General features: G+C 50.6%; 1 protein-coding gene across 1 annotated transcript in view; it reads left to right on the plus strand.

Annotated features, from left to right (window-relative positions):
• Positions 1–186: 186 nt before the first annotated feature.
• STKLD1 (serine/threonine kinase like domain containing 1) overlaps positions 187–25,470 on the plus strand; it is a 28,790-nt gene continuing 3,506 nt past the window's right edge. The window contains exons 1-16 of the mRNA XM_063081632.1: positions 187–292; positions 1,632–1,718; positions 4,399–4,443; positions 5,664–5,738; positions 7,182–7,283; positions 9,079–9,149; positions 10,037–10,152; positions 11,700–11,818; positions 12,803–12,966; positions 13,650–13,780; positions 15,026–15,109; positions 22,345–22,461; positions 23,257–23,405; positions 24,358–24,484; positions 25,108–25,236; positions 25,316–25,444. Of these exons, the coding sequence (XP_062937702.1) occupies positions 278–292; positions 1,632–1,718; positions 4,399–4,443; positions 5,664–5,738; positions 7,182–7,283; positions 9,079–9,149; positions 10,037–10,152; positions 11,700–11,818; positions 12,803–12,966; positions 13,650–13,780; positions 15,026–15,109; positions 22,345–22,461; positions 23,257–23,405; positions 24,358–24,484; positions 25,108–25,236; positions 25,316–25,444 (1,660 nt within the window). The 5' untranslated portion in view covers positions 187–277. The remainder of the gene's footprint in view (positions 293–1,631; positions 1,719–4,398; positions 4,444–5,663; positions 5,739–7,181; positions 7,284–9,078; positions 9,150–10,036; positions 10,153–11,699; positions 11,819–12,802; positions 12,967–13,649; positions 13,781–15,025; positions 15,110–22,344; positions 22,462–23,256; positions 23,406–24,357; positions 24,485–25,107; positions 25,237–25,315; positions 25,445–25,470) is intronic.

The raw sequence follows: 25,470 nt of genomic DNA on the forward strand, positions 1-25,470 counted from the left end.
CGAGGCCCCGCCCGTCTCCCCCAGGCCACGCCCACCACGCCCGAGGCCCCGACACACGTTCCTGGGCGGCCCCTTTAAGGGGCGAGGTTCCGCAGGCCGGCACGCGGGCGCCGTTGGGCTGAGGGTGGTCGGAGACCGCACGTTCGTCCCCGGGTGAAGGGGACCGGGCAGGGCGTGCTCCCCGGACGCGGTCACCACTGACCGTGCTCCGTCGAGGGTCAGACCGCTGGTGCCCGGCGGAGGGAGAGCCAGGCCGGGCGTCGTCCCTGGAGATACTATGGAAAAGTACCAGGTGCCGAGTCGTGCCTGCGGGAGGCGGGGGGAGCCTGGGACCACCCAGCGCCCTGCGGGGATGACGGTCACAGGGGCCTCTGTCAGCCTCCAGCTCGCGGGCTGACCCGGCTACCCCCAAAGGTGATCTTTATTGGGCTCTCCAGCCCTGAGTGACAGGAGCTCGTCCGTCCTCCTCGCCCGCGGGGCCGTGTGCGTGGTCCCCGTGCGTGGTCCACGGAGACGGGAGGACACCCGGCACATCCAGACTACACAGTCAGGGGCCCGCAGTCCCCTAAAAGCACCTCTTCAGCCTGGGTCCGTGAAAATGGTAGACCCCTGAAAAATTCACGAAACACAAAAGGAAAGCTGCAGAAAAAAATGAATGAATGTTTAATTAAACGCTTCTATACATATGTGAACTTTATTGAATGTTAGATTCAGTATTTGCAGAAATTTCATTAATCTGAGAACCATGTATAGGTTTTCCTCACTTGGGGAGAATTCTCTTTGGGAGGGCCACAGGGAGGTAGCCAGTGATAAAGTAAATGAGTTTCTGGTGGCCAGAGAATTTTTAAAGTAAAGTTACTTTTTAGGGAAAAAAAAAAAGACTTGCTCTGAGATACGGGTGCATTTTATTTGCTGCCCAACAGGGCCTAGGCCTGAGTCTTCTTACAGCAGCCCTGTTCTCAGGCCCCACCCTCCGGAAAATGTCTTGGCACCCAGCAATCCCATCACCCCCGCACCCCCACCCCTTCGCCGTTGGCCTCCGCACAGGTTCTGGAGTCAGACCCAGGAGTTCTAATCCAACCCTAGGCGGTCTGGCTGACTTGTGCCATAGCTTCAGGCAAGGACCTAGCTCCCTTTGCCTCAGTTTCCTCCACTGTGAACATGGAGATAGCAACAGTGCCGACTGCACAGGGTGGTTGTAAAGTGCTCGGCACCAAATGGCTGTGACTGTGATGGCACCAATCACAGGACCAGTAACTTTCTTGTTTGGATGCAAAGTTTGAGGTGGATACTAGAAGGTGGAATTGGAGGGGTCTACAGAGAGTGAATACAGCCTTTGCCCCAGGGAGGTGCTGCTCACGGATCCCTCGCTGGCCCTCGCTGCAGGCTGGGAAAGCGGCATTGGGCTGTAGAAAGAGCTCCAGAATTGGCCCCAAAGAGTTGAGGTTGGTTCCACCATTGAAGGGCTTCTCAGTCTTCTTGGGCCATTTCCTCTACTGCAAAATGGGGAGGAGACATTTGCTCTGCCAGCCTGACGGGAAGTTAAAAGGACCAGAAAAGGCGTTGGAGTTGGGCGCACTTTGGAAAGCGAGTAGCTATGTCTTTCCTGAAAGCCTGCCTTTTCCTGGTAGGTTTTGCACCAGCTGAATCCTGGGGCCTTGGGGGTGAACCTGGTGGTGGAGGAAACAGAAACCAAAGTGAAGCACGTGATAAAGCAGGTAAGAGGACAGCTGGTGGCAACCGTTGTGGGGTGGCTCTGTGGCTGTGGTTTCCCAAACACAAGCTCGTCATCCCCACATTAGAGAAAGGTTTCCTGATGCAACAGGCCAGCTCCTCCCCACCGGCAGTCATGGATGCAAATCTGGTTGGGGTAGCGTGCACCTCCCCAGGCTTCCCAACACACTCGGCCCTCTTACCTCACAGGGGAGGAACGCTAGTTTTTACTCCAGCAACACTGCTGCCACCTACCATTTACTTGCGGCATGCTGCGTGCCAGGTCCCAATTCGTCTCCCGTCAACCCTGCAAAGTAGGGACTATGACCTCAATCTTACAGCCAAAGGCAGTGAAGTCCAGGGCACCTCCAGACTAGCCAAGGTCACACAGTTTCCAAGAGGATTTGAACTCAGGCCACCTCTCTGGGGGACACAGGGCTTCTCAGTGAGGGGTCACCAGTTTTACCAAAAGGGAGCCAGGCCTAGAGAGGGTAGGGACTGTCCCAAGGTGACATAGGGCTAAGAGCAGGACACTGGGCTCTGGGCCCTTCCACCACACTCCTCTCCAGGGCTAGCACAGCAGGGTGGGGTGCAGGCCTGTGGGGCATACCCCTTTGCGTGTCCAAGACAGGGAGTTCTGGTAATCGGAGCAGCTAGAGGAAGAGAGCTGCTGTAAGGGCCCCTGGTGCACCCTTCTCTCTGGGGTGGTGGCAAGGACACAGTGGGACCACGGGTGACCATGCAGGTGGAGGAGTCTCGTAGCTGCCAGGCCTGGAGTCCTTGCCTGCCTCCTGCCAGCTGTGGGGTCAGGTCCCTTGTCTCACGGGCCAGTGGGGCAGGGTGGCTGACTGCCTTCTGGGCAATTAAGGAGCTTTTAAGAAAGCCAGCCAATTCTTTCTAAATAAAAATTGGGGGACGGGGGTGTAAGTAGGACTTTGTGTATCTTTTCCAGTCTTTTTTCTAAGCATTTATAAACTTTTTTGTGTTTGCAAGAATAGTATTGTTGAAGTTGATAACATACTTTTTCCCACTTGATATATTGTAAACATCACCTCGTGTCACTAACACAGCTTCCTCCTCTCTGGGGCTGGCAGCTGTGTGGCCTCACATCTTGCTGATGAGCTGTAATTGGACCCACCCCATCCCCTCATGCAAGATGAGCATTTGGCTTGCTCTCAATTTTTCACTATGTATAAACCACTCTGATAAACATCCTTATAGTTAATTTTTTTGAGCATCCATGGTTTTCTTAGGAAAAGATTTCTAGGAGTGGGATTTCTGGGTCAAATGATGTGACATTTTTAAGGTTTTCAAGTATGTTTTGGCTGACTGCACCTACTCATAAGCTCCCTGGGACAGGAGGAATGGAAGACAGGTGGACTCACTCAGTGTCTTTGTCTTGGACTTCGGGGGACAGTGTCACTGGCAGCTCACATCTTTGCATAGATCTGGAAACAATTCACTAACTTTACATTAGGGTCTGTGATCACCCAGTACAGGGAACCTACATTTGAAAGTCTTGTGAGCAAAATTTGTGGGTAAGGACCTGGTTTTAGATCCAGTGATAGTATAAATACATACCTGGAATCTCTGCCGCCAAGTATGTTGCAGACTCAAAGCTCTGTGCCGCCCTTACCATGCATCCCCCACCACCTCCATCCAGAGAGGGCGGGAGGAAAGAGATGGACTGTGGACATGCAGTCATGGAGGCAGCCTTCCCAGTGTGGGTAAGGAAAGAAGTGGCAAGAGTGATGCTCTACCAGCTAGAGAAGACTGCTTGGCTCTGGGACCAACACACTGTTTTCTTCCCTGCTATTAAGATGGTCTGGAAACAGATCCTCTGCTGATTCCTTGGAGTTTATATTATATTATCCTAAATTTATCCTTGTTACAGGAGCAAAGATGTTCTCATTTACTCAAAATATTTTTAGATCCCTGCCTTAGGAACATCTCCAGGCCTCATCTGGTGCCATGTGGTGGGGGCATGAATAGTGGGAGCCTGGTACCCCCAGAGAATAATGGTGGTGGTGGTAATGGTGATGGTGACAATGTTGATCATGGAGGAGGTGATGGTGATGATGATGATGATGGTGATGATGGCGATGGTGGTGATGATGATGGTGATGGTGATGATGGTGATGGTGATGATGAGGATGATGAAGATGGTGATGGTGGGGATGATGAGGATGGTGATGATGATGGTGGTGGTGATGATGAGGATGGTGATGATGATGGTGATGGTGGGGATGATGAGGATGGTGATGATGATGGTGGTGATGATGAGGATGGTGATGATGATGAGGATGGTGATGATGATGATGGTGATGGTGGTGATGGTGATGATGATGGTGGTGATGGTGATGATGATGATGATGATGATGGTGGTGATGATAGTGATGGTGATGAGGATGGTGATGGTGGTGATGGTGGCAGTGGTGATGGTGGTGATGGTGGCAGTGGTGATAGTGGTGGTAATAATGGTGGTGGTAGTGATGATGAAGATGGTGGTGATGGTGGTGTTGACGGTGCTGGTAGTGGTGGTGATGATGGTGATGGTGGTGGTGGTGATGATGGTGGTATGGTAGTCATGGTGGTCATGGTGATGGTGATAATGGTGATGGTGGTGGTGGTGGTGATGATGGTTTACTACACATTTACTGAGCTGGTGGTCTTGTGCCCTTGCAGGTGGAATGCATCGATGAGCATCAGGCCAGCAAGGCTCTGGAGGAGGTAACTCTCTCAGTGGTTTCTTCTCTCTAAGAGCATGGTGCAGCACACACACACTGTGTTCTGTACTCTCTTGTTGAGTTACTGGGTGAAGGGAGGCCAGGATGGAGGGTTGGAACCAGTTCTTGCCCAGCTGTGAAGCCAGCAGCCCCCAGGTCTTGAAAGGAGTCCATGCCCAAAACTCTCACTTCCAGATTCAGGCACTGGCAACCTAGACTGTATGTTCCCAGAGATTAAGTGTTAATGTTGGCCACGTCCCTAGGCTAATCTATGAATAACCATCTTTTAAAAGTTTTTTTTCTTCAATTCTAAAAGTATTAGTTACAATACAAAATTTGGAAAATACAGAATTGGAAAACGCAAATTGCCCTTAACCCTCCCATTCAGAACTGGCCAGTGGTGACACCCTTGTGTGCAATGACAGCAGTAGCAGCTGTGCGTGCTTCAAAGGCTCGAGTAGCGCCCCCTTGCCCTTCTGGGCTGCACACGAGGTTAGATGAGCCCTCCTATCTCACGGCCACTTGTCTGTCTTCCTTGTGGAACTGCCAGCTCTGGAGCTTTGCCAGCAAACATCCGTTCAGTCCGCAGTGTGACTGAAGCACAGTGACAGACCCAAGCCACGTAATGCCCCCACACCATTGCAGCTTTCCACGCCACCAATTCCCTTCTGCATCCCACTAGGCAGCCTGCTCTCACACCCAGCATTTATCATGTGCAGCTGCCCATCTGGCTTACAGTCTCTAAGCTAGCCATTTCTGCTGCCCAGTAGAGTATGTTTTCAAATCACTCTCAGCTGGGGTAGGGGGCACTGGGACCTCTGGGTGGGCACACTTCACTTTGGCTGCACCACCTTCTCCAGCCAATCCTGACTGTGCTTTATGCCCTTTGCACCAGGCACTGTACAGGCATCAGCTCACTCAGTTCTTGTGACATGCCTATGAGGCAGATTCCACTGTCACCACCATTTTCAGATGAGAATAGGAGGCTCAGAGTGGTTGAGGAGCCTGTCTCAGTCACACAGCACAGCCAGCACATGTTGGAGACAGGACCGACACTGGACCATCTAGTTCCTAGCCACTAGACTCACTGCCTCCCCGTGTCCATTCCCCTGCCCAGCTTGGAGCCAAAAGCCTGCCCTTTTGCTGGGATATGTGGCAGAGAAGCACTAGCTGGGAAACAGTGTGTCCCTAACTTCTTTACTTCCTCTGCTCTTGTCCCTGCAGCTGATGCCGCTGCTGAAGCTTCAACACGCCCACATCTCTGTATACCAGGAGCTGTTCATCATATGGAACAAGGAGGTGGGTCAGAGCTGACACCTACAGGCTTAGCTGTTATCTCCTGGGCTGCAGGACCAAGCAAACCATGCACATAGCATGCCCACCACCCACCATCGTAACCCCTCAAGTGGCAGTGGCAGTGATTCTAACGTGGTTATGCCTGACTCAACGTACTATACTGGGGGCTTTCCCTGAGCCGCCAACAACCTTATCATAGGAGGGGTTACTAACTTGTTTTATAGAAGAAGAAACAGATTAAGAGAAACAAGTTCCTCCATGTTGCCCAGCTGGTTTGTGGCTGAGCCTGGAGGTCAGGCTAGGAGGGCCTGACTCCAGCACTCTGTGCGTGCAGCCACCAAGCTTGTCCTGCAGCCAAGGGCTAGTGGGTCTGCACCTCTGAAGGTGGAGTTTTGACTTTCATGGAAGAAGCTGACCTGACACTGGTCCTCTGCTTCCTACTGCCATCTGCCACCCAGTTGTCCTGGGCCTCTGGACCCCTTGCTTTTGCAGCTCCTACACAATTTACTAACTAGTTTCATGTCCATCATCATATCCTAGGAGATCAGCAGGGAAGGAGTACTATCCTCCTTTTCCTGATGGGGCCCAGGGCTCAGAGAGGTTAAGGAGCTCTCCAAGGCCATACAGCTAGTAAATAGCTGAGGGGGATTCAAACCCGGGTCTTGTAGCCCCAAGCCCTGTGCTGTGTCACATAGGCTACATGACTTCTTGTCTTTACAAGGAGCCAGAAGCTTTCCAATTACTCCAGATGGGACTGAGGTGGAGGGAGGGACCAGAGGTGGGACACGGGATGCTGGAGGTGAGGGAGGGCTGGGAGGCCTCATGCTATGCTCAGGCCTTTTTAGATCTCCATGTTAGTGTCCCTGTCTGTAGCTGACAACCTAGGGTCCAAGCAGGCACAGAGTCCTCCTCACATGGATTCTCTCTCCTCAGCTGGGCCTTGTAGAAAGCCTTGGGGAGGGGCTCTCACTGTATGCACCCCAAGTTTTCTGAGAACTCCCCAATGCTGCCATGGAGGATGCAGAAAAGCCAAGAGGAGATTTTGCTTCAGGAAGGAGCACAGAGTTGAGACCCTGACCTAGTCTGCTGGGGTCCTGGACAGGGAAGGCTCCTCAAAGAAAATGTATCTAAGCTGAGTCCTAAAGGATTTGCAGTTATCCCTGTACAGAGGGTAGGGGTGGTCTCATGCAGAAAGGTCCATGTGTGCAGCATCTGGGGGCAAGTGCAGCTTTTAGGAAAGTCCAAGTTGCTGGGGATGGATAGAGCTTGGAGCCAGTGTGGGACTGGGAATGAGGAGAGGAGAGAGAGGAAGCTGGAGGTGGGCAGCAGGGGCTTGTGACCCCCTCCCATGGGCAGTGCCACCACAGATGGTGGCCAGGAGGAGGGTGGCCCTGCAGAAGCTCCTGGGCTTCTGGCAGCTGGCCAAGGGTGCTCCTGTCCCTGCAGATCTCCTCTCTGTTCCTCTGCCTGGTTATGGAGCACAACACGGTAAGCTTCCAGAAGGTCATTGAGAGTAAGAGGAAGGCCAAAGCAGCCATTGACTCGGAGGTAAGACAGGTCCTCTGGGACACCAGGTCTGGGGACCCCCAGACCTGGGACCCCATGGGCCCCGCAGCAGGGGCAGAGGGGAGTGCAGGCGCCTCTGGAGGCTACCCGTATTTTTTTTTCTTAAACGTATGTCTTGAGGTATTGCACACAGTAACACGCACAAGTTCAAGTGCACGGCTCATCGCACTTTGCAGGTGCATACATTCATATAGCTCTACCCAGATCAAGACAATGGACACTCCCAAAAGTCCAGAAGGTTCCCAGTCAGTAACCATGAGTTGGCTTCCCCCTTCAGAGGTTGTTCCGCCAGCTCCTGGGTTCACACGAGTGCACACATGCAGCGTGCCTTGTGCGTGCCTGGTCTCTTTGCATCAACCTTGAGGCTCTGTGTGTGCGGTTGGGTGTGTCAGCATGTCGTCTTTCTCCACTGCCAGCCTCCGCTGCATGGCTGTGGTGCCATCTGCTTACCTGTTCAGATGATATGAATGTGGGTAGTTTCCAGTTTGAGGCAGAATAAGGGGCAGGAATAAGGCTGCTATGAACATTGCTGGAAAGTACTCACTACTCTTGGATAAACACCTAGGAGTGGATGCTGGGGTGGAAGAGCAGGCGTGTGCGTAGCTTTGCTCAGTGTTACGAAGCTTTCTGAGGGGCTGGCTGACCTGATGTATGCCCTCGCCACAGCTGTGGCGTCTCCGTTATGTATGGTGGTCAACCATTCACGGTGGCAGACTTTCTAACGTTAGCTCTTGGTACGGATGGTGATATTTGATTGTGGCTTTATTTGCGTTTCCCTAATGAGTGATCGTGATGGGCACATCTGGCCATTTGGATTTCTTCTTTTGTGCCTGTTCAAGTCTTTTGCCCATTTAAACATTTGGGCCGTTGGTCTTTTCTTCTTGATCTGTAGGAGTTCTTTATATACTCTGGACACGAAGATCCAGAGTATCTAGCCTTTCCCAGGCTGCGGCTTGTCCATTCACTTTTTTAATGATGTCTTTTGATGAACAGAACGTCTTAATTGTAATGAAGTCCAGTGTATCAGTGTTTTATGTTAGTGCCTTTTGAGTCCTGATTTAAGAAGCCTTTCCTGCGCCAAGGTCATGAAAATACTTTCCTCTGTTTTCTTATGGAGGCTTGGCCACTTTTGCTTTCACATTCAGGTCTATGATCCACCCAAATGGATGTTGCTTGCTTTTGCTCTGAGAACTCCTCTGTTCGGTGGGCATCTGGGCAGCATTTCCCCTAGCAAGGTTCTGAAGGTCCCATGGCCCCTCTCTGAATGTGGGCCTTAGAAGCAGGCTCTGGAGCAGGTTTCAAGCTTTCTATTAGTAGTGGGAACCTCTGACACACAAAATGTCCCCAGAAACCTGTAAGTGAGGCAGAAAGACTCTAAGTGGTGGGCATGAGGAAGCCCAGGGCCCGCCTGCTCAGCTCTTCTCTGACACCCTAAGGTGCTCGGAAACACCAGTGTGGAATCCAGGGATCCTAGGAACATGGTTTGAAAATCATGACATGAGATGGACCTTGTTTCTGACACAACACTCTCTCTCAGGGCTCTTTTCACTGTAATGATGTAAAGGGAGAGTCCCAAGTAGTCACCGAAGGCTTCGACATCTCTTGTGCCCACAAGGCTGATCTGCCACCAGCTCCTGGAAGGTGTCGGGCAGCATGGGCCACAGAGTGGCCCCTGGGGGAGGGCACCCAGTGTGGAGATGGAAGAGGGGGGGTTCTGGAGCCTACCTTAGGGAGCTTTTAGCCCCTTCAATCCTGGCATCTCCCGCTTCTTTCCCAGTGGATGCAGAACGTGCTGGGCCAGGTGCTGGACGCTCTGGAATACCTGCACCAGCTGGACATCGTTCACAGGTGACCAGGGGCCTCCCTTCTTCTGGGACTGGCTGGCTGCTTCAGGAGAAAAGGCAACGGGTCTGCTCGGGTGCCACTGCCTGTGGGCAGGATCTGGGGAGGGAGGTGTGCCGGGCTAATGCAGCCAGGATAGGACAAACACCTTTCCAGAGTCCCTCCTGGGCTCAGAATGGCACCCTCCTCCCCAGAGCCTCGAGTGACTCACCCTCTCCACGCACAGCTGCACAAAGTGTGCGCTGACAGGGCCAGGTTGCTCTAAAGTGCGAGGAGAGATAACAGCAGCCAAGGAGAAGAGATTAGGCTGCCTGCATGGCACAGCCTCTGGATGGCCACCTGGACTGTGCACTCCCCATCTGGACCTTCGACCTGCCAGTAGTGAGGCTTCCGGCTCTAGATCCCGTGGTCTGAAGGGGCTGGATGGCTTCAATTGTGAACACCAATGTCTCATGTAAATGAGAAAAGAAAACCAAGCAGACCATATGTACAAAGGGGATGCTCACGATTCAGTGTCAATGTCACTGGACATCACAGAATGGCCAAAAATCAATCCCCAAAGAAACGCATGGCTAAGATTGGTAAAGGGGAGCAGGGTGTTCACAGAGCGGCCTCTGAGTGGTTGGGTGTGCTTCTGCCTATAGCTGGGGACTTCTTCCCCAATTTAAAAAAACTAAGTATGTTTTATGTTTATAGGAAGCAGTATTTAAAAAGCGGGCTGACAAAGAGCATATTACTGAGGAGAGGGCGGGGGTGTGGCTGCTGCTGCAGAACTCAGGGGAGGGGTGCAGAGAGCCTCCGCTGGCAAGACGTGGCCCCTGGCCTGGAGAGCAGTCACTCATGGCAGCCCTGCAGGCGCCCAGGGGAGAGTCCCACCTCTTGGTTTCATTCAGGAACCTCAAGCCCTCCAACATTGTCCTCGTCAGCAACGACCACTGCAAACTGCAGGACCTGAGCTGCAATGCACTGATGCTCGACAAAGCCAAATGGAACGTCCGTGCAGAGCAAGGTGGCTGGGGGTCCTCAGGCCAGGTTGGGGGTGAGGAGAGGGGCAGCTAGGGAGGGGCAATGATGAGCAGTGAGGGAGGGGCATTCCCCGGAGGAGGTTGGCTCCTAGATTCCAGGGGGAGGTGGCCACTTTGGGCGCTGGAACAAGGCAACGTCAATCCACTTTTTGCTCAGAAGGTCCCCACAGATCCCCCTGGCCTTGTGTAGACTCCAAAGAGACTGCCTTGCCTGGGCTATAATTAAGAAGGATTGCCCCCACAGGGGTGGATGCAGGGTCCAAAAGACACCCCACATTTGAGAGAGAGTGCCCTGAGAAACAAGGTAATGGTGTGGTACTCCAGAAACTGTTAGGCTTCATGGAGGGAAAAGAGAGCTTCAGGAAACTAAGGTGTGCGGATAGACAAAGTGCCGGTCAGGGGTCATGCACTGGCCATGTGTGCATTACTTTATGGAGTCCTGAAATAACTCAGGAGATGATAAAGGTGGGTGGCAGAAGGAGATGAGTTCTCTTTCTTTTGAAAAGATGACAGGGCAAAGAGAGCTGGGTTTCAGGCCTGTAACAGGTTCTAGGATGGAGAGAGCACTTACAGTGGAGAACTGCAGAGCCCCAGGGTGGCAACTGCTGGTGGCACTCTGTTCTTAGTCCACAGAGGACAGATGGGTAGGTGGATGGACTGACGGATGGATGGATGGATGGATGGATGAGTGGGTGGTTGGATGGATGGGTGGGTGGGTGGATGGATGGATGGATGCATACATGGATTGATAGATGGATGGGGGGATGGATGAATAGGTGGATGGGTGGGTGGATGGGTGGGTAGATGGATAGATGGGAGGGTGGGTGGATGGATGGATGGATGCGTGCCTGGATTGATGGATGGGGGGATGGATGAATAGGTGGATGGGTGGGTGGATGGGTGGGTAGATGGATAGATGGGAGGGTGGGTGGATGGATGGATGGATGTTGGGTGGATGTAGGTGTGTATTGGAGGTGTAGATGGCATGGGTTCTTGGAGACCAGCCCTTTGCTATCTGGAATGGAGGTTCTGAGGAGGAGGAGCTGCCTGAGGCCATTGGGGACTGACAGAGCTGGACTGAGGACCCTGCTCTTTTGGCTCCTTGTTTGGTGTTGGTGTAGAAACTAGGCCAGGGTAACTGGAACTTTGCTCCAAGGTACTGACAGAGGTGACAAGATGTTTAAAGAGATGCATATTTTAGTTTTCTTGGCACATGGCTCTTCCAACTCCTGCAGCCATGGTGGGCACAGAGACACCCACACACAGGGCCAGCCTGGCGGGCAGCTGCCAAGATGGACAGCCTCACTGGCTCAGGATCAAGGCAGAGGCCTAAATGAGCAGGGGCCTTCTCCTCCCCCACAGTTAGCATGTCCCCACCTCTGCAGAGAAGAGTGGTGGAAGGGCTTGTTTCAAGCTGTTTGCAAGAGGCACCAAAGGGGTTACAGTGCTGGGGTAGGGTGGTCTGTCCTGTCCCTGTCCCCCAGGGAGCACAGGACTCAATGGATCACCCCCGCCTTGCTCCTGCTAACAGACCCATCTCAGAAGTCCTGGATGGCCCCTGAAGCCCTCAACTTCTCCTTCAGCCAGAAATCCGATATCTGGTCCCTCGGCTGCATCATTCTGGACATGGCCAGCTGCTCTTTCATGGATGTGAGCTGCTTGCTGCCTGCCCCCTCCCCGCCACACCCCTCACCTGGCTCTCCACGTCCCCAGGGAATGGGCTGTGCCCAGGCCAGGGGAGAAGGCTTGCCCTCGCCCTGCCTCCCCCTGCATGCCCTCCTCCTCACTCTCCGCCTCCATGCAGGCTGTATAGAGCCCCCTCCTCAGAAACCCCCAACACTCAGCAACTGCTGGGCGCTAGCAGTAATAATCACAGGGATGGTGATATTCCCACCATCTTATGGTCTGACCTTCACAGCAGCCCTCCACACAATAGATGAGAAAACCCAAGTTCAGGTGCCTTGTGAGGGATGCTGCAGCTCTGCACCCAAGCTGGTGCGGAGGCACCTTCTTTGGCTCTGCAGGTCCTCAGCATGCAGCTCTCATCCCTGCTGGAGGCCCCTGCACCACAGGAGGTTGTGGCCTGGTGCGGGGCAGGGAGCTCCATGGTCACCCTGGCTGTAGGGGCACCTGGCTGAGCCTCAGCATCCCCCAGCTCCCCCAGGCCCCCAGACTCCACCTCTGAGAAGCACCTTGCTGCATCCTTCCTCAGGGAGACTTCCAGGGACACATGGGCCTCCCACTTTGGGGGGCCATGTGACTCAGTGGGAGAGCCTGGCCAAGGTGCCAGCCCCGCAGCCTATGAGCTGCGCCCTCTCACCTTCTGCTAAATGGGCACGCGGGCTTTCTGGCTTGGTCAAGATGGGGTTTTCTCGGCAGGACTTAGCAGGAGGGCTGTCCCCGCCCTGCCCCCACAAGAGCACCACTCACGTCTCTGAACCTCCATCTTTTCTTCATTGAAGAGCTCCAGGGCTGTGGTCTCTGGTCACTCCCAAAGCTGGCGGCCGCATCTGGCTCTCCTCTGGTACCCTCACCAGCTCTCCCTGGTCTCCAGCACCTCCTCTACCCATGGCCCAGGCCCAGGTTTCATTCAGTTGAGGGACACATAGAGCAGCGCCCATGCTCTCCCTGCAGGGTGCAGAAGCTATGCGTTTGCGCAGGTCCCTCCGTCAGTGCCCTGATGGCCTGCAGGGCATCCTGAAGGCCATGAAGGAGGAGCAGGTCCCAGATGCAGAGACCTACGCTCTTCTTTTGCCATTGATGTTGCAAATCAACCCCTTGGATCGAATAACAACACGGTGAGCTCACGTTCAGGGTTTTACTTTATCCCGATTCATCTTTCAGCATCTTTCCACCATCATGCAAGCACAGCTGCTGGGCTTTTTAACACCACAGAAAATGCTGCTGCAGGCGCCCTGGTTTCCCAGACACGATTGGGCTTTTCTTGATTTTTGCCACCCCAAACCATGCAGCACTAACAATTTTGCGTGAGTGTCATTCAACACTGGAGCAGCAGGCCTGCTTCTCCAGCAAGTGCAGGTGGCCAGACCCCAGGCCCCACCACACTTTTAGGGGTCCAAGACAAAGTCTTAATTCTAATTTATTTTAAAATCTTAAGAAAAAACTGGATATTTAACAATGAGTCCAGCCTGGGTTATATCCATCTGATGCCAACACAGCTGTAAAATTCAATTTTTCTGTTTGTATGGAGGAAGGTCCCACAACAGCAAAAGTGCCAGGGCAGGACCCTTCTCCTGTGGCCCTGGTGCAAGCCCTGTGCCTCCCTCAAGTAAGTCCCTGGACGTGGAATTGCCAGGGCACTTGCTGAATGCACTTGAGACATTGTGAGAGATCTTGCCAAATGGATTCTAAAACAGGAAGGCTGGTGTCCATTGTCCACCAGCCCAAGGCAGAGGCAGAGCCTGTGGCAAGTGGCGGGAAGGGCTGTGGGCTCACCGGGCTCTCTCTGCTCCTCTGCTAGAGACGTGATACACATCACTTTCGTGAAGAGCTCGTTCAAGTCCTCAAGCATTACTCTGACCCTGCACCAGGAGGTGGTGCCTCCTTTCATCACCAACATGCTGTTGGAAAGCAACATTGCCAGCATTTTAGGTGATGGTGGGGACCCAAAGGGGGAGGGTGCCGTGAGCTGCTGTGGCCTTGGCATCCTTTTTAGTCCCAGAGGGTTAGCGCCTCCCCGAAAGCCAAGTCCCACCAGACTTGCTCCTCATGCATGGCCAGTGGGTAGTAGCAGTTTCCAGGCTCCTACATCCATCCCCTAGCACTGCTTTGCTCAGGGAACTCCCCTACTAACATACCTGTTGCTTTGTGTTGCTTCGCCCCCCACATCTTTGTCACTTGTCTTCCCCTGGGTGATGGAGATGCAAAGGATTACTCAAAGCCCATCTCTTCTGAGCAGTGAGAGACCCCAAAGTGGTTAACTTCCCTGGGACCCTCCAGCGAGAGGCAACCCTTCCTTGGGAAATTAACCCTGAATTGGGGTTCTCTTCCTGCATTTATTTTCCAGACCAGGAAGTTACAGGAAGAGAACATAGGTGGGGGTGTAGTTTAACAGTATAGGCTGGTAACTTTCAGTGAAACAAGCCAGATGACATTCCAGTAGACAATTAACAAAAGCGTGATCTTAGCAAACATTCCTTCTTACAGCATTTCTCAGTATCTTTACATAACAATCAGTAACTAGTCTGTCCTTGGGCCAGCAACCTTGCTGTGCCACAAATCTTTATCTTACACCAGAGACTTACAGCCTGAGGAAAATTTCCAGTCCTCCACAAGGTCAGTATTTGAAACTGCAAGACTTTGGAAAACCAGGCCCTGTGAAGTACGTATGCTTTGTAGTATATTCCACAGATACCCTCTGTAGCTCCGTTTCCTGTAGCACAAGGTTCGTCTTCATGGCCTGGCCTCTACCTCGTTCCCCTCTGTTCCTGCCACACAAACCCTCTATATAGCTACACTGGCCTCCTCCCTGCTCACACCCCCCAGAACCCCCTGAATCTTTGCTCCCACACCTGGCACTCAGTGGTCCTGAGCATCTTCCTCACACAGCAGCCCTTCCTGTGTGCCTCCTATGTGCCCAGAGTGAGTGGCAGTCCCCACCAAGGTTTGGGGTCTGGGCCAAGACAGAGACTTGGGTTTGATTTTGGACACGTCATTTGGCTTCAGTAGTCTCATCCATAATACGGGGATGATATGATTGTCTGCCTCATGGCCTGATCCTGTGGACCCCAGGAGTGGTGGCCATCCAGCAGCCAGGCCAGTGTGGTGTCCACAGATGGTGCCCCCATGCCCTGGCCCTCAGAAGGTTCCCTCCCCGCTCTCTCCTGTCCCCTGCAGAGGTCATGCAGAACTTGTCCAGCCAACCTGAAGTCCAGCTCAGGGCTATGAAGAGGCTTTTGACAATGCCTGAAGATGAGCTAGGTAGAGACCCCACTCCTGCCCCTCCCCCAGCTGCTCCCCCGCAGGCGGACCCCGTGGTCCACATAGGCTGTGGCTGGCCCCTCATTCCAAGCTCTCCCAGCTGGTGCTTTATTGAGGCTGGCTTCTACTCCCATAATGGCCCCATGTCTTTACCACCTGTAGGAAAACAGGCCACCTGGAATTCTTCCCATGTTACCATTTTTTGCCAGAGAAGGAAGGGTGGGGGATGTGGAGGCTCCCCCACATGATTGTTTTTTTTTTATTGGTTATACATAGGGTACAAAACTGTCACCACTTGTGCCCAAGATGTGATGGCCAGATAAGTACTATCAACATGCCCACTACCACAAATTGTGATTATTCCCCGTGTCCTCCACCCAGTTAATCCCCGACCTCCCTCACCCTCCCCCTCCCCCACCCCAGACCACAACTCTAGGCCTGCTCTCTCCCTCTGCAAGTCCAATGCACCACTGTGATCTGTCTTTCCTTCCTTCTTTCTCTTTTAGCTCACACTTATGAGGACATGCAATATTTTTCCCTCTGTGCCAGGCTTATTTCATTCAACATAATTTTCTCCAAGCTCATCCATATTGCTGTGAATGGCAAAATTTCATTCTTTTTTATGGAAGAGTAGTATTCCATGTGTTTATATTACCACATTTTCCTTATCCAGTTGTCCATCAATGGACATTTAGGTTGGTTCCATTTCTTGGCTATTGTAAAGAGACCTGCCATGAACATGGGAATGCAGGTATCCCTCTGACATGATGACTTCTATTCCTTTGGGTATATACCCAGCAGTGGGCTTGCTGGATCATATGGTGGATCTATCTGTGATTGTTTGAGGAACCTCCATACTGTTTTCCCTAGTGGTTGTACTAATTTACAGTGTAGGAGCATTCCCCTTTCTCCACATCCTTGCCAGCATTTGTTATTCTCCATCTTTTATTATAGCCAGTCTAACTGGGCTGAGGTGATATCTCAATGTGGCTTTAATTTGCATTTCCCTGATGATTAGTGATGTTGGGCATTTTTTAAAGTGCCTGTTGGCCGTTTGTACATCTTCCTTTGAAAAAATGTCTATTCAGATCCTTTGCCCATTTTAAAATTGGATTATTTGTTTTTTTACTGTGTAGTTGTCTGAGTTCCTTGTATATTCTGGATATCAATCCCTTGTCAGATGTAGTTTGCAGATATTTTCTCCTACTCTGTAGGTTGTCATTTCACTCTGTTGATTGTTTCCTTTGCTGTGCAGAATCTCCTTAGTTTGATATAGTCTCATTTGTTTATTTTTTTCTTTTGTTGCTTGTGCTTTTGGACTCTTGTTCATAAAGTCTGTGCCCAGTCCTAGTTCCTGAAGTGTTTCCCCAACATTTTCCCTTAGTAGTTTTACAGTTTCAGGTCTTATACTTAAGTCATTGATGCATTTTGAGTTGATTTTAGTATATGGTGAGAGGTGCAGCTCTAGTTTCATTCTTTTGCACATGGATTTCCAACTTTCCCAGCACCACTTATTGAAGAGTCAGTCTTTTCTCCAATATATATTTTTGTTGCCTTTGTCAAATATCAATTGGCTGTAAGTCTATGGGTTGATTTCTGGGTTCTCTATTCTATTCCATTAGTCTGAGTGTCTGTTTTTATGCCAGTACCATGCTGTTTTGGTTCCAATAGCTTTGTAATATAATTTGAAGTAAGGTAGTGTTACGCCTCTGGATTTTTTTTTTTTTCTCTCTGAGGATTGCTTTGGCTACTTGGGGTCTTTTGTTGTTCCATATGAATGTTAGGACTGTTTGTTCTATTTCTGTGAAGAATGTCATTGATATTTTTATGGGGATTGCGTTGAATCTGTAGATGTCTTTCCATCCTTTCGTGTCTTCTTTAATTTATTTCAGTAGTGATTTGTAGTTCTCATTGTAGAGATTTTTCACCTCCTTGGTTAAATTGATTCCTAGGTATTTTATATATTTTTTGGTGACTATTGTAAATGGGCTTACTTTCTCTATTTCTCTTTCTGTTAGCTCATTATTGGAGAATATAAATCAGTTGATTTGGGGGCATTGATTTTGTATCCTGCAACATTACTGAAATTATTAACCAGCTCTGAGAGTTTTTTGGTAGAGTCTTTAAGTTCTTCTATATATAGGATCATGTCACCTGCAAATAGGGACAGTTTGACTTCATCATGTCCAATCTGGATGCCCTTTATTTCTTTCTCTTGCCTGATTGCTCTGGCTCGTACATCCAGTAATATGTTAAATAGGAGTGGTGAGAGTGAGTATCCTTGTCTTGTTGCTGTTCTTAAGTGAAAAGCCTTCAGTTTTTCCCCATTCAGGATGATATTGGCAGTGGGCTTGTTGTGGATGGCTTTTATTTTGTTGAGACACTTTCCTTCTATACCTAATTTGCTGAGAGTCTTTATCATGAAGGGATGTTGAATTTTGCCAAATTCTTTTTCTGCATCTATTGAGATAATCATATGGATTTGTCCTTGATTTTGTTGATGCGATGGGTCACATTTATTCAGTTGCATATGTTGAACCATCCTTGCATCCCTGGGATGAGTCCCACTTGATCATGGTGTATAGTCTTTTTCTTTTTTGATGTGTTGCTGTATCTGATTACTAGTGTTTTGTTGAGGGTTTTTGTGTCTATGTTCATCAGGTCTGTAGTTTTCTTTCTTTGTTTTATCTTTGGTTTTGTCAAGGTGATGCTGGCCTCATAGAATGAGTTTGGGAGAGTGGCCTCTGTTTCAATAATTGGTATTAATTCCTCTTTAAAGGTTTGGTAGAATTCAGCAGTAAAGCCATCTGGTCCTGGGCTTTTCTTGGTTGGGAGACTGCTGATTACTGCTTCAGTCACTTTGCTTGTTATTGGTCAGTTCAGGTTTTGTATGTCTTCTTGGTTCAGTCTTGGTAGTTCATATGTGTCCAGAAATGTATCCATTTCTTCCAGGTTTTCAAATTTGTTGGCGTATAGTTTTTTATAATAGTCTCTAATGATTCTTTGTATTTCTGTGGTGTCAGTTGTAATGTCTCCTTTCTCGTTTCTGATTTTTGTTATTTGGGTCTTCTCTCTCCTTCTTCTTCATTTTTTTTTTTCTGTTGATCTAGCTAATGGTTTGTTATTTGCTTACCTTCTAAAAAGCCCCAACTTTTCGTTTCATTGTCTTTTGGGTCTCAATATTATTTAGTTCTGCTCTAATCTTAATTATTTATTTCCACCTACTAACTTTGGGATTGAATTGTTCTTGTTTTTCTAGTGCTTTTAGGTGTAGAGCTAGGTTGTTTACTTGAAATCTATTATTTTAATATAAGCATTTATTGCTCTAAACTTCCCTCTTAGTACTGCTTTCACAGTAACCCACAGGTTTTGATATGATGTCTTTATTTTCATTGTTTTCTAGACATTTTTTGATTTCCTGTTTAATTTCTTCTTGGACCCATAGGTCATTCAGGAGCCTTTTGTTTAATTTGCATGTATTTGTATAGAGTCCTGAGTTTTGCTTGTTATTATTTCTAGTTTTAATCCATTGTGTTCTGAAAAGATAGTTGAGATGACTTCAATTTTTTAAGTTATTGAGACTTGTGACCTAACATGTGGTCCATCTTGGAGAAAGTTCCATGTGCTCATGAGAAGAATGTATATTCTGTAGTTGTTGGATGAAATGTTCTGTAGATATCTGCCAGGTCCAATTGGTCTAAAGTATAGTTTAAATCCTGTGTTTTTCTGTTGATTTGTTGCCTGGATGATCTAATGACAAGAGGGGTTTGTTTAGGTCCTCCATTATTATCGTATTGGGGTCTCTTTCTTTAGGTCTAATAGTGTTGATATATTTGGGTGCTCCAGCATTGGGTGCGTATATATTTATGATTGTTATATCTTCTTGCTGGATCGATCCCTTCATCATTATATAGTGGCCTTCTTTGTCTCTTTTCATGGTTTTTGGTTTAAAGTCTATTTTATCTGATATAAGAATAGCTACTCCAGCTCGTTTTTGGTTTCTATTTGTGTGGTATATCTTTTTCCATCTCTTCACTACTAACCTGTGTGCATCTTCACTGGTGAGATGAATCTCTTGAAGACAGCATATAGTTGTGTCTTGTTTTTTGATCCAGTCCATCAGTCTGCGCCTTTTGAGTGGGGAGTTTAATCCATTTACATTTAGGGTTATTGAGAGGTACTGTCTTATTCCTGGTATTTTATGGCTTTTTGTTTAGATGTTTTAAGTATCATTTGTTCCTTTCCTCTCCCTTGATTATTGGTCTTCAGTGTTTGTGGGGTTTTTCTGAGGTGGTAAGATTTAGTTTCTTTTGTCTTTCTCATTAGCATTTATGTTTCACTGGTGAGTTTTGTTCTTGCGTGTTTGTGGTAGTGATATTGTTTTTCAGATTCCAGATGCAGGACTCCCTTGAGAATTTCTTGCAGGACTGGTCATGTGGTGATGAACTCCTACAGTATTTGTCTAGGAAATACACTTTCTTCCTCATTTCTGAAGGATAGCCTTGCTGGGTATAGTATTCTTGGCTAGTGGTTTCTTTTAATACTTTGAATATGTCATCCCATTTTCTTCTTGCCTGTAGAGTTTCAGTTGAGAAGTCTGCTGTTAATCTGATGGTGGCTCCCTTATAGGTGAATTGACAGTTTTCTCCTGCTGCTGTTAGGAATCTCTTTGTCTTTGAGCTTTGCCAGTTTGACTGTAATGTGTCTCAGAGAGGATCTTTTTGGGTTGAAACTGTTTGGGGATCTTTGAGCTTCCTGGATCTGAAGGTCTGTGTCTCTTCCTATACCTGGGAAGTTTTCCATTATTATTTTATTGGATAGATTTTCAATGTCTTTACTTTTCTCCTCCTCTTCAGGAACACCCATGATTCAGATGTTTGTGCACTTAAGGTTGTCTGCTCTCTTAGAGATTCTTCATTTTTTAAAATTCTTTTTTCCTTTTTCTTGTCTGCCTGAGTTATTTCATAAAGACCATCTTTGAGTTTGGAAATTCCTTTTTCACCTTGTTCTAATCTGCTGCTTAAGCTCTCAGTTGAATGCATCTTTCAGTTCCAGGAGTTCTACATTTTTTTCAAGGTATTAATCTCCTTGTAAATTTCATCCTTCATATCCTGGGTTCACATCCTGGGTATTTTAGCATCCACAGCCATCCCATCCTGAAGGCGCGTGATCTCGTCCTTCATATCCTGGGTATTTTTTCTCATTTCATTGTGTTGTCTTATAGAGTCCTCTTCTATCTCATTGAGTTTCCTTAAGATAATTACTTGGAATTCCTTTTCAGTCATTTCAAGGGTTTCCTGTTCTATAGGGTGTGGTACATGAGGGTTACTCAATTCCTTTGGTGGTGTCATATTTTCTGATTTTTTTTTTTTTTTTTTTTTGTATTTCTAGTATCTCTATGTTGATTTTTGGCCATCTGGTAGATCAGTTCCTTCCATTACTTTGGAGTGAACTTTGAAGAGAAAGACCTTCCTTTTTTTCCAGGCTCCTCCAGTGACTCTCTTTGTGTCAGTGAAGTCAAATATGTAGTAGGCCACCTGCACAGTGGTTGTGGATGTTATTAAGGCAGTGAACTGTCCTTGCAACAGTGTTAGCTGTGGTAGTGGCTGTTGCAGACCACCACCATGGAAGCTGTGTGAAGCTTCATGGTGGTGGCATGGTGCATGAGGTCCTGCCTTCTGCATGGGCAGGGTGGGCCTGGGCAGGTGGCTGGCCTGTCCTCCTGCCTGCCTGGGTGCTTCCCCCATTGGCAGTGGTGTGGCATGGGGTCCCTCACGTCATTTTAATGGATCTGTAATGAGATATCCCATCTATTCTACTATCCCTATGATGGGTACCTGAGTTGTTTCTTATTTTCCACTACTATAAACAATGGCCACCCTGGTGCATGTGTATTTGTGCACTTGTGAGTGTTGCTGTAGGATAAATTTCTAGATGTTCAGGGGTGTGAATACTTCAAGTTTTCATAGATACTGCAAATTTCCTTTCATAGATGCACCAACTCACCCCCCATCAGGAATGCATGAGAACACCTCTTTCTCCAATGCTCGACTAATGAATATTAACCATCTTTTTGTTGATTTTTTAATGTTTTTGCCATAAAATGCTTTCAAAAATCTCTCCACCCAACCTGTCTCATCTGCCTAAATATTATGTTCACACACTCATCTACCCATCCATTCAACCATCCATCTGTCCACTTTTGCTCTTTTTTCTGGTTATAAGGGGATCCAAATCCTCAACCTTGGTATTTTAACACTGTGCTCTCACCAACTGAGCTAACTGGCCAGCTCCTCTCCACCCTTCCGTCCACCCGTCCATTTGTCCATCCATCTATAAAACACATAGTAAGAACCCACTAAGGCTGCCCCAGTGGCTGGGGCATCAGAAATCGCGGAGGCCCAGCCTGGCGTCTGGGGAGATGCAGAGGCTGTACACTGGTGCCTGCCTTTCCCTCCCTCCCCTCCTCCTCTACCCCTTCTGCAGCTCAGCTGTGGCCAGGACGGTCCGTAGGAAGGGAGATTTTGCCTTCCTGGGGAAACTGAGGGAAGCCTTGGGGCCCTTCCTAAAGGGTGGGCCTTTCCCACCTCCCCGGAGCTGTGCCTGCCTCAACTTCTTTGGGGATGGCTGTGCAGCCTGGCATGCCAAGCGCTGGCACTTTTGTCCTTGTCCTATCACTATGAGCCTACGGTGGAGGTGTGGCCATCCGTGCTCTGCCCATGTTCCCATGAGGTAACAGCTGGGAAGGGTTCAGCACAGGGAGGAAGGGGTGCAGCTGGGCCTGGGCCCCTGGCTGTCTTGCCCCATCCATCCCCTGTCCCTTGCACACAGCACAGTTCCTGGCACAGGGGAGAGGTAGAGGGAACCCACACATGTCCACTCTAGGGCAGTGACAGCCAAGGGTTCTGGAGTCACACAGGATGAGTTCAGGATGCTGCTCAGGAGCCAGGGCTTCCATCTAGCTGAGGCTCAGTTACCCCATCTGTAAAATGAGAGTAGCAAAAGGACCTACCTCCAGGGCTGCTGGGAGCACAGAACCAGATGCCCGCAGCAGACACCGGGCCTCCACAGACATGCGAACCAACCGTTTTGCTCTGCCCTTCCACTCATTTGCACAGGGCCCCATGCTGGTGCACTGAAGCCCCCAGCAGCCTCTGGTTCCCTGGTCTGGTCTATGTACCCCCACCATCCGGTCCCCTACCAGGTCTTACCTATGCCACCTGCCGCCCTGCCAGGTCTGCCATGGCCTGTGGAGATGGTGGAACTCGTGATCAACATCATGAAACAACACGAGAGGATCCTCGACATACAGCTGTGCGCCTGCTCTCTGCTGCTGCGCCTCCTGGGCCAAGGTGGGTTGGGGCAGGGAGACCCTCCTGGTGCCCCCTCCCCCCACACCAGTTACCCACTTGGCGCTGACCGTCCAGATAGTCCATGCCCTGCTGTGCCCATCCAACCATGTCTTGGCATGACAGAGGGGCACAGGCCAGGAGTCTGGAGACATGGGTACCACTTAGGCCTGCCTTTGACCTCCTCTGTGTTCCTGGACACGCTCCCCTGTCAGCTGTGAAATGCAGGGCTAGACATGATGGGTTCCTCTGGTGTAACCCTCAAGGAGGGTGGGTTGTGTCCCAGGAGCAGCCACAGGGCAGCATGGAGGCTGGCAGGAGCAGGCACAGCAGCAGCATGGGGGCTGGCAGGAGCAGCATGGAGCTTGCTGCCCAAGTGGGAGCTGCGGGAGCTGAGGGCCCGGGCCTGGCCTCCACTAGCCTTTGGACTCTTAGAAAAAGGTTCAACTGTCTTTGACTTGGATTCCTAGTGTCTAGCTACCTTTCTAGCTTTAATATTGAAGTTTTGTTTCCATGCAATGTTTAAGTGGTATCAGACGTTCACTCTGGTCTTGCAGTGCTGCTCACCAGCTGTGGGGTCGCACAGGCCCCCTTGCCCTTCGGTCCTTCACTCTGTCGGCCCCTGCACTTATGGGGGGCCTGTCCCATGCCGGGCGCCGTGCCCCGTGCCAGAGGAACAAGGCAGACTTCAGCTTCCTCAGTGAACAGTGCAGGGTGGGAGGGCGCTTGTGTGCTTTGTCTGTCCCTGCATCCCTAGCTTGGGGACTAACCCTGGGCTGCTGCTTCTGGACCAAGCAGCACTGGTGCATGATGCAGGGGCCGAGGCGCCCTGCAACCACTCTGTCTTCTCCATCCTGCTGAGCGCCACACGGAGACACCCCGAGGCGGAGCAGCTCTTGGTCATGGTCTACAGCCTGCTCACCATTGTCTCCAGCCAGGGTGGGTCTGTGGCCCCTCCTGCCCCTCCCCACATTCTGGGAAGCCGGGAACTCAGAAGATGAAGCACAGAGGGTTGGCTCTGGGGGATGGGTCATTTAGACTTGGACGGAGTGGTGCTGGGCTGTCCCTGGGATGGCATGACTGCACTGTCCTTGGGAGTCTGCTTCACATGCTGCTCATCTCTTTCCATCCTAATGACAAGTTTCCATCACTAGTCACTGGCTCCCTCCACGGTGCGCAGGGGCACCAATGTGCGCCAAGCCCAGTCGTGGCATCACACTCACTTTCTGGCTTGTCTCCACATCACAGCATGCTGGCTTCAGAGGCTGCTGGCCAGGAGCAGTGGGCGGCTGCACTGGGGAGTGTGTGGAGGATGGGGTGTCTCCCAGGGCTCGCCAGGACCAGGACATGCCCTCCATGCACTTGTGTACCCCTCTCAGCCAGACAGGAAGCTGGGGCTCCAGAGAGCCCAAGAACACTAGCCAAGAGTCCAGTGGACAGCAGGGGTGGGGCTGAGCCCCAGTGCTCTCTTCACTACACCAGTGATTGATCGATCATTCATCGCTAATCCCACTTCTGGGAGTGGAATGGGTGCCAGAAATAGGTGTAAACTAGAACCAACAGGCCACCCCTATGGGAGAGGGCACAGGCCTGCTCTGTGTGGCCCCAGGAGGCAGGGCTAGCCCCTGTATGGGAAGCTACAGAGGTCAGACCCAGCCTGGTAAAGGGATGGGAGATACTGGTAATGGGATGGGGATGATAGCCCAGAGATGGACAAACTCTCCGGGGCCAGACCCATGTGCTCTTCTTTCTGGGTTCCATTTGGGTATGGTGCCCAGGAATGTGGGTCAAATTGGACTGCAGTGCCCAAGGACAGCAGAGGAGGGGCGAGGTGCTCCTGGCAGGCTACCTGGGGGAGAGGGTTCTCTGTGGTCCTCACCCTGCCCCCCCCCCCCAGAGTCTGCCTTGGGGGAGCTACAGAAGGCTGGGCTGTTTGAGCACATCCTGGAGCACCTGGACAGATTCCTCGAGAACAGGGACATCTGCATCAGCGGCCTGGGACTGCTCTGGTCCCTCCTGGTGGATGGTGAGGGGCCCTCCTCCCACTCCCCCACTGCCTCTGAGAGCCTTCAAGGGCCTCCAGGCCCGTCGCTTAAACATTTGAGAAGAACCATCAGAGCCTAAAGCTGAAACAGAGGAAGACTGAGGGAGGAAAAGCCGCCCCCGCAGAGGCGGGTTTCAGGACTTGTCCAGTGGGCAGACCCCTCAGATTTGAGTGCCTCCTGCCTAGGGAAACATCTTGGGAGGTGTTTGATTCCAGAGGCCAGAATTAGCACTAGACACCCTGTCTTGTTGATTTCTGATTCAGAAAAGGAGCTCCAGGCCTGTGCTGCGTCCTCTCATCTAGGCCCCACCTTGGTATTCCAGTGCCCAAAGAAAAGAGGGCTCCAGACCACAATAAGCCTGGAAACCCCAAGAAGCATTGCCAACACCCAATGTGAAAGATCCCCCGAGCCTCTCCTGTGTGTGTGGGAGGGCAATCCCTTTCCTCCAGACTTGTTGGCAGCAGATAGCCCCTTTATCTTCCATCTCCAAGGACATCTGACCTCCCCTTCACCCCCATTTCTGCTTTGTTGTCCTTGGCTGGAGGGAGCCAGCAGATTGGGGGGATGAGGGCCTAGGTAACCCCCATCCTTGTCCTGGATCCAGCTGTTGTTGTGGACAAGGCCCTCTTGGAGAAGATTCCGGCTCTCACTGTCCTGGTGCTGACTGCCCACCCCACGGATGCAGAAGTGGCTGAAGCTGGCTGTGGGGTCTTCTGGCTGCTGTCCTTGCTGGGTGAGCAGTGGGGGCCTCAGGAACTGGAGGGGCGGGCCCCGGACACACCAGGCAACGAGATCTGCCCGGCACTTTGCAGGTCACATAAAGGAGGATGAGCTGGAACAGGTGGTGGCACTGTTCCTGCAAAGCATCCGGCTGTGCCAGGACAGAGTCCTGCTGGTGAACAACGCCTACCGGGGGCTGGCCAGCCTCGCGAAGGCCTCAGGTGAGCCTGGGGACGGGTTGGAGCAA

This window comes from Cynocephalus volans, chromosome 17, assembly GCF_027409185.1.
Source record: "Cynocephalus volans isolate mCynVol1 chromosome 17, mCynVol1.pri, whole genome shotgun sequence".
NCBI classification, from domain to species: domain Eukaryota; kingdom Metazoa; phylum Chordata; class Mammalia; order Dermoptera; family Cynocephalidae; genus Cynocephalus; species Cynocephalus volans.